Raw genomic sequence first — 9,375 nt, forward strand, 5'->3', positions numbered from 1 at the left:
AACTTGAGAATTGACTCCTAAAATGTCATCTGCCATTATCTGTGTTTTAGCTTCAGGGATTATTTTAATATAGTTTCCGAACAGCCCGGCAATAAGTAAAATGCAACAAGTGCAGAATTTTCGGCTGGCACTTGTGGCTTAAATTTCCTATGTTTCTCTGCTTTGCTCTTCTAAATTCCTGAAGGGTACATTATGCCTCACTTGTATTGGTACTTGTAGGGAGAAATTCTTGAAAACCTTAATTAATGGAAACAACTATGAATATGAGTACAGCCGAATTATAACTACATAATTATAACTACGAATGAAAACCTTATTGTGCTTGTTCTCAAGTGTGCCTAGTTCGTAACTAGTTATGATGTTTGACCACCTAGATCTAATAAGTACAGAATTTTCCTGCTTTTTCTAGGTAATATTGAGGTCATATAGCACAATATTCTAAAAAAGATAATTGGTCAAACGAAGTTGGAATTCATTTTTCTATAAGTTTTTATTTACTCTCCATGTATGTATCATTCTCTTTGGACATTAATCCTCCTTGGACATGTAATTTTCTTCAATACAATCATTTAGATCATAGAATTATATATTTTTTGAAATAGAATTTTACTTATTCTTGTAACTTTCTATTGTAGATAAATGGCACGTCTTCCTATTACAAATAGAAGACGGAAACGAATGCGCAATTTTTGAATTATGTCTGCAATGCTTATGACTTTCATTGTGGTTTTCATGATGTGGTACCATGTGACTTTGGTGTATTTGTACAATGTGAGACGTACAATAAAATCTAAAGAAGAAAAAAAAAATGAGAGAATGCAGTGGTTATTTAGAATCACTAGAGAAAGTGATATTCATTGTGTGAGTATACTTCGCATGGATAGACGCACATTCGGCATATTATGTGACATGGTTAGAGATTTTGGGGGTTTGAGACCCACAAGAAACATGAGTTTAGAAGAAATTGTTGCCATGTTTGTGTACACTTTGGCTCACCATGAAAAAAATAGAACGATTGGCCTTACATTTTTCCGAAGTGGAGAAACAGTGAGTCGCCAATTTAATCTTTGTCTTCTAGCAGTATTAAAATTACATGACTTGCTACTCGAGAATCCTGAGCCTATTACTGATGAGTGCACAGACGACAGATGGAAATATTTTAAGGTACTGTATATTGTAAATTGACATAAATATTTTGAATTTTAATGAAATTTTCTTTGATTTACGACATATTTTGTTACTAATTTGATATGTTTGGTTCTATAATAGAACTGTCTTGGAGCTTTAGATGGGACTTTAATTAAAGTGACACCACCTAGTGATCAGAAGCCAAGATATCGAACAAGAAAAGCAAGTATTGCAACAAATGTATTAGGAGTTTGTTCCCCAAACATGAGATTTATATATGTTTTGCCTGGTTGGGAAGGTTCTGCACATGATGGTCGTGTGCTTCGAAATGCTATCTCTAGACCTAATGGTCTTAGAGTACCACAAGGTAAATGTATCATTGGAATATCCAGTATCCTAATATGATTATCTTCAAGAAAAATTTTATTAATTTCTATATGATTTAATCTTGAAGGTTGTTATTACTTGGTGGATGCTGGATATTGCAATGCAAAGGGATTTCTTGCCCCATTTCGAGGGCAAAGATATCACCTTAATGAATTTCATGGTCGTCGACCAGAGACACCTGAAGAATTTTATAATATGAAGCATTCCAAAGCGAGAAATGTGATAGAGAGATGTTTTGGACTACTAAAAGGAAGATGGAAAATTCTAGCATCACCTTCATTTTTTACAATTCGAACACAAGTACGAATTATAATGGCTTGTTGTTTATTGCATAACTTGATTCGAAAGTTCATGTCCTATGATCCACAAGAACAAATGCCATGTGAAGTGTCAGACAGTGAAGAGGATGAAAGTGATGTCGACGATGGAGAAATGGAGTATATAACAACTATTACACCAAGTGATGACTGGACCAATTTTAGAAACAATTTAGCTGAAGAAATGTTCACCACCTGGCGAGCTACATTTGATGGTTGATTTTTAAAGTGTATCACCCTTTAGCCAATTTAGCCCCGAATGCAATCTTTGGTGTATTATTTGTTACAATTTCAAATTTTTATTTATCTGTAGTTTGAATGAACTTTTGCTTCATAATTTGACAATTTCTTTCTTGAAAGTTTGTTGTAATAAATATGTAAATATATCGAATTGATATTTACTTTTAAACTAAAGTTTATTTGTTGACATTACGGTTTATTCTTATAATTATTTAGAGTGATATTTTATGATAGGATGGAGAAAGATGAAAGTGTTCGGGGACGAGGAAGAAACAAGTGCTTCTGGAATGATAATGAAGTAAAGGTATTGATTGAAGCATTACAAGAGTTAGCTTGTGATCCCTTATGGAAGACGGATGGTGGATTCAGAAACAACTACATGAATGAGTTACACAAGATAATACTACGCAAGCTGCCTACTTTTGAAAAACAAGTTTCTCCACACTTGGAGTCAAAGGTAAAATGGTTGAAATCTAGATATCATGCAATCACTGACATGTGTAAAGAAAGTGGCTGTCAATGGAATGATGTTGAAAAAAAAATTCAATGTGAAAGGCAATGGTATGAAGATTGGTGTAAGGTAAAAAAACTTCTAACCATAAATTTTTAGTAATAGTCTATTATTTATATTTTCAATGGTATGAAGATTTAAAACTTCTGCTTATTTATTTGATTACTATTTTTTAGATGCATAGAGAAGCAAAAGGCCTTTGGGATGTTAAGTTTTCATACTTGGATGATCTTGACATAGTATATGGGCGAGATAGAGCTACTGGAGATGTTGCTGAAGGTTTTGCAGATGCTGTCCACAATATGGAACAAGAAGTGGAAGAGGTTGCTGCTCAAATAGACTTAACGAATGATAATAACGGTGATGATGATGATGAAGCAAATTCAGTAACACAAACAGCTTCAACAAGTACAAGAAACTCATCAAAGAAGCAAAAGAAAGCATCACCTACAATAGGAAATCCATCAAAGAAGATGAAATCAACTTCAACACAGCCAACCATTGATGTTCAATTTCGACAATTAACAGGACAGTTTGGATCCTTCATGGAAGGTATTGCCACTAACTTCACCACTATGGCAGCTGTCATGGCAAATGAAGATAAACGTGAACAGTTGGCTGTAGATAGAAGCAATAATTTGCCTACTGAGTTGGTCAATCTTGGATTACCGAGTGGAGACGTTTATAAAGCAGGCAACATTATAGGAGCAGATATAGCAAAGCTAAATATGTTCTTTAATCTTCCTGCTGACATGAGAAGGCAATATGTCATTAATCTGCTCTATCCTTCGTCTAATTTCTGAAGTGTGGCTCCTTATTATGAATGTTTGGAAAAGTATGGCAATTGCAAACATGGTGATAAACTCGATGGGAACTTTTTGTCTATCTTGGAAGTGACTCTGTTCATGATTTTTTGGGTTATGCCATAAACATGTTGATTTTTTGTTTGGATTCTATGTAATATCTTCTACTTTTGATAAAATGAAATGACAATATATTATTTATGTCATTTGATTATTTCTAAATAATTATTGTTATGTTACATTATAATGCTCACAGTTACCCTCTCACTGAAAGTGGACTTTTTTTTTTTGACTCCTTTAGCTCTTGCAAGATAACTAGGTAATAACATGTAAAGAAATACATAGGATTGTCACTCAGTGCATTAGATTTGCTGTAACAAGAGGCCTAAGTTCCGTCCATGATTGAGACAGACTATACCAGTATGCCACAAAGATCAATGAAAAGTGAAGAATTTTTATTCTCGTCATGGATAAGTTCGACTAGCTACGTATTTGCCTGTTATAACATGTCAAGGAGAATATGAGCATATGCGAACTTTTGACAAAATGAACACCACAGTAGGATTAAAAATACAAAAACCTGCATAACTCTCCCCAACATATGACAAGATTATTAATAAGATTTATGTAATTTTTCTTTTGAAACTCTAAGACAAGGTTTATTGTCAATTTTACAGGTAGGGTTAAAATTGGAAATTTATTAGATTCCATTCCGAAAGAACCAACGAACCAAACATCAAGTATAGTAATGATACCCATTTCAGATACTTGAACCAAACAGATGTATTGGAATGAAAGGTCTCATTCCAAACCCAGGATATCCGATTCCAAATCCGAATCCGATTCCAAGCTGCGAACCAAACGCCCCCTTAAAGTGTAAAGCATTAACATAAGAAAGTCAAAACTTGTGAGATGTAGTACATAGTATAAGGAAAAGATCTAGAAAATGACAAAGGGTAGAGGCGAAGGACAAATTAGAAATGATAGTCTGAGATTGGTATGTTATATTTGAGATTTCATTGGTGTATGTCTAGTGTATCAGTTGATGTACATGAACACAATGTTGGATAAGTCTTACATGTTGTGGACTAACAGGCACAGAGAAGCAAAGAGTAGAAATGTTAGTGTAAAATTGGTATGTCTCATTTTGTGATTTTCATTAGTGTATCTGTTCTATTAGTTCACGTGCATGAAGACAATGTTGGATAAATCTTACATATTGGTGGGTAACTGTTACATGGTGTAGATTAATAGGTACAGGATAGAAAGAAAAGAGAAATGTTAAGACTGAAATTTGAATGGCGTATTTGGGACTTCATTGATGTATGTTTATTGTATTAGTTGTTGTGCATGAACAAAATGTTGGATAGATGCTACATGGTGTTGGATAACTGTTACATGGTGTGTATTAGCAGATACTAGGCAGAAAGAGAAGAGAAATGTTAGATTGAAATTTGAATGTCGTACGTGGGACTGCATTGATGTATGTTTATGGTATTAGTTCTTGTGCATGAACAAAGTGTTGGATAAGTGTTACGTGGTGTTGGATAAATGTTACATGGTGTGGATTAGCAGGTACCGGCGAGAAAGAGAAGAGAATTGTTAGATTGAAATTGGAATGTCGTATTTTGGACTGCATTGATGTATGTTAGATTGTATTATTTATTGTGCATGAACACAGTGTTGGATAAATGTTATATGGTGTGGATTAACAAGTACATAGAAGAAACAGAGTAGAAATGTTAGCGTGTAACTCGTATGTCGTATTTGAGACTTCGGTGGTATATGTTTATTGTATTTGTTGTTATGCATGAATAGGATGGCACGAATAAGAAGCGAAAGACGGAACAAGAGTTTAGGCGAAAATGAAGGAATAGAGGCAGCGGGTAAAAGTGAAGTTAGAGAACCAGTTCCACCGTTGAATGCGTGGATGAAGTTTAGGTAATATTGATGTTTATTGAAAATAATAATCATGAGTAGAATGCACAGCTAATTGGTTAATATTTAATGTGTGTAGGAAGGAGTATCAAAGCACCGTTCCAGCGAAAGGCATTAAGATAACAGAGGTATGTATTAAGAACTAAATAAAGCATTAATTGTTTATAGTTGTTGCACGGTAAAAGTAAAAAGCACAATTAGAAAAGGGTTAATATCAGAAACCTCCCTTGAGGTTTCTTTTAATCACACCTAGCACCCTCCATGTGTTCGAAATCACACTTAGCACCCCTGCAATGACAATTTTGGTGTCATTGTCAGCCTCTCTATTTCAAAATGATAGCAAAAAAATGAATTGTAGGATAGAGACTTTATTTTTGTTCCACCTGTACCCATAGCCCAAAAAGAGTTTATTTCCTAGTAGCAAAACAGGTCTAAATCTTGTTTTTTAGTATATGTAAATGATTATCTAATAAATAATAAGATACCATCAGGGTTGTAACACAATTACATATCTTCATACACCATGGAGTATGCTGATATGTATCGTTTGGAGGGATGCGAAGTAGGGAAGGGTGTTAGATCAATCATCCTTGAATAGTGTAACACGTTTTGAACATTCTGTAATTTTATGTAAGTTTCTTGTATATCTTTACAATAGATTGCGTGTCTGCTATTAAGGTTTATAAATAATTCACGTAGAGTTACACATTATTTAAAAAATGTTACATTGATCCGAACGGGGATAAAAAATGTGAGTATGGATTCTCATAATGGCAGCAATAGTTTCAGAATGTGGTTGTAGTTGTAAATAAACTTGCTCTTCCATATTTGGGAAAATGCGGTCGTATAAATAGCTTTTTTCTGCATCGTAGTCGAATGGAGTTTGTAAGTTATTAATATTGCAATCCTCAGTGTCTAGATTATTGCTTGTAGATGGTGTTTTGGAAACATATGGATTGCAATACCCCATTATGTAGTAGAAATGGCTCGCTTAGGGTATATACTCATGAATTCCCATCATCTTTGAACTACATTTAGATTATGTTATTATGTAGTTAGGAATTGCGATTTTGGCAATAGCACTATGTCCATTGCCAAAAGTTAACATTACTGGAAACAGTATGACTAATTAATATTAGGGAGGGGGATAAGAACAGTTGTTAGATCAATCATCCCTAAATAATGTAACATTTTTTGATCATTTTGTAATTTTGTATAAACTTCTTGTACATCCTTGCAACAGAAGTGTGATAAGTTGTTAGTGTAGATATGGGTACAGTATGTAATAATCGTACTTGTGTTGGTAAGTTTTACAGATTGTTCAATTAGAGTTACACGTTGTACAAAGAATATTACATAATTCAGAACAGTTATCAGCAGTTTGTCAAAAGAATTTTTGGATTTTTTTTTATCTTTTTTGGTATGCAGTTTTCTTCTTAGTTCTTGTAGTGGAGTATTGGTCTCCGTATACTGCATTGATTATTTTTAAATTATGACCGTTCAACTTTGGTTATGGTATAACAATACTTATCCGAATTTCTTTTTGCCTCTGAACGAGTTAAGGTTGTTTGTGGCATGGGATAGATGTTGGTGATTTTTGGGTAATTTCTCACCTTTTGATTAGGAGAACCTGTCACATCCTACTGTCGGGAATGCTATGTGTGATTTCGAAAACTTGGGGGTGCTACATGTGATTAGAACAAACATTAGGGGAGGTTTCTGATATTAATGTGTGTTAGAAAATGCTGAATTACATATAACATGATTCACGATTATATGCATCCAATGCAGTATAATAAAATGGTTAAAGCAGCATATGATAAGTTGAGCGAAGAAGAAGTTCAGAATCGAAAAGAGAACAATCGAAAAGAGAAAGAGGAGTACAAGAGAGAAATGGCGCGACTTGGAAAGACTATACCGGAAAAACAGCAGATTAAGGTAAGCACAAGGCATGGATGCTGAAATAGGTTGTTACGTGATAATGTGTGTATGTCTAACTAGTTTTTGTGCTTGAACTTGGTTATAGAATCCGAAGTACACCATTCGTTGTTCACCAAATCAGATGGTTTGGTTAGCATCGAACATTGATGAAACAAAAAAATAGCAAATCAGAGATTTGGGGTTTGGGGGGCTGCTGGAAATAAAGTGTCGCTCCATTCCGAACGGCATAGCAACCTGGCTGATCGACAATTTTAATCCTACACTAAGTAGCTTTCAGCTACATAGAGATGGTGTGTTACCCTTAACAGCAAAAGACATCAGTTTAATCCTTGGAATCCCAAATGATGGCCCCTTACCAGTTGAAGATACTGATAGCAGTGAGGGTGGAGATTCTGGACCAAGTCGCCGAACATACAAATGGAAAGAGCTGCCCGAAGAGTTAGTAAGCATGAGCGGTGGGGACGAGTTCAAGCGACTATTTGTTGCATTTGCTTGTGGATGTCTATTAGCTCCAACTACACGGGCTGAGCATAAAATTCGGCTATGGGGTTGCACGAAGGTGGTTACTGAGGTGCCCTCATTAAACTGGGCAGAGTACATTAGAAATGTACTATGCAATAGGATATTAGAAGTACAGAAGAAAAGCGGAAAGCAGCACCAATATGTTGGGGGTTGCATGTTTGTCCTACTGGTAAGTTTAGTTAAGTGATATTGAAAGTTAGTAAGTGATCTAAGTAGTAGGGGATGCAACGAAAGAAATTTTAAGTAGGCACATGAAGGTTGTTTATGCATAGTACTTGAATTGCATGTGATATAATTGATGTGTCAGTGTCTAATTAAATTGCAGGTGCATTACCTTGATCGAGTGACAATACTGAAGCACAGAGTGGCTCGAGTTACACCAAGAGCAAAGGCATGGACAGATGCTTTAATTTTAGAACGGGATGCATTGGAGATCGATAATCTCGGAGTTTATGGAAAAGGAAAACTAGTAAGAGCGATAATTTTTTTTTGATGGATTTTAACTTACTAGTTTGTATGTATAGGCCACACATACCATGTACTTATGAAGTGATGGTTTGATTTTGTTTTCGTAGATTGGGACGCATGAAGAGGAAGAGGCTGAATCTGGTGCACAGATAAATGAACTACCCCCTGAACTAGTTGGAATAATGATGGACAGCGGGCATCATGATATCGCAGTAAGCTGCCTAACTGTTAAAACTGATACTTCATTATGCACTATTGTTGCTTAAGTTAAAGTTATACATTTTTTATAATTTGAACAATCATTTGTAAGCAGCCACAGCTACGTAACTTAGGAAAGTAATCTTGTCAAATACAATCATTAAGTGTTGACGTACAACATACAATCATTTTGCGTTTGCTATGCTTGACATACAAAATCAGGAAAGTTAGTTGTAAATGGAGTATGGGACAAAGAAGTAGTTAAGCTTTGTAAAAAGGTGGCAAGATTTTTCAAACGCCGATCACAAATAACACTAGTGGTCAGCTATAATCTAGCTACATTTGAAACGTAGTGTGCTCATGTCGTTTGTTCCATATTTTATGACAGAAACGAGAGAGAAAAAAAATTCTCGAATGTTATTCATGCAAAATACAAAGTTAATTGTATACTTCATGCAATTCGTGTGCCAAATACACCTTAGTCATTTTCATGTAACTTTTCTTGAAAAATATTTCACCACCTGAAAGCGAACAGGCAGATTTCATGAGGTCCATGAGGAAGTAATACAGATCAATGCATAATATGATGAATTCATCTGTTCAGATTAAGTCGAAACGGGCTATTCATTGTGGTTTGTTAATGTATAAGCAGGTTGAGCTTTCAGAAGTGTACAGTATGACAGTGAGTTGCCAAAAAAGGATATTAAATATTGCAGAATTGCTGTGTTCTCATCCTAGAGCCAAAACAGCAACAACAGAGGTCGTTTCAAACGAAAAGCAAAAACAGAAGATGTCTGATTCAGAGCAAATACATCTTCATATGGACAGTGAAGATCATTCAGAATAACAATCGGCAGAAGCAGGAAAGGACTCCAATGCTGATGATGACGGTGATAGTGAAAAAGAACAAGATGCAGGCGGT

At 35.0% G+C, this 9,375-nt stretch overlaps 1 protein-coding gene across 1 annotated transcript; it reads left to right on the forward strand.

The window, feature by feature from the left end:
• Positions 1-909: 909 nt before the first annotated feature.
• LOC113769439 (protein ALP1-like) lies at positions 910-2,052 on the forward strand. Its single transcript, XM_027313885.1, has 3 exons — positions 910-1,164; positions 1,270-1,495; positions 1,583-2,052. The coding sequence occupies exons 1-3, from the start codon at positions 910-912 to the stop codon at positions 2,050-2,052; spliced, it is 951 nt and encodes a 316-aa protein (XP_027169686.1).
• Positions 2,053-9,375: the final 7,323 nt, after the last annotated feature.

This window comes from Coffea eugenioides, chromosome 4, assembly GCF_003713205.1.
Source record: "Coffea eugenioides isolate CCC68of chromosome 4, Ceug_1.0, whole genome shotgun sequence".
Classification (NCBI taxonomy): domain Eukaryota; kingdom Viridiplantae; phylum Streptophyta; class Magnoliopsida; order Gentianales; family Rubiaceae; genus Coffea; species Coffea eugenioides.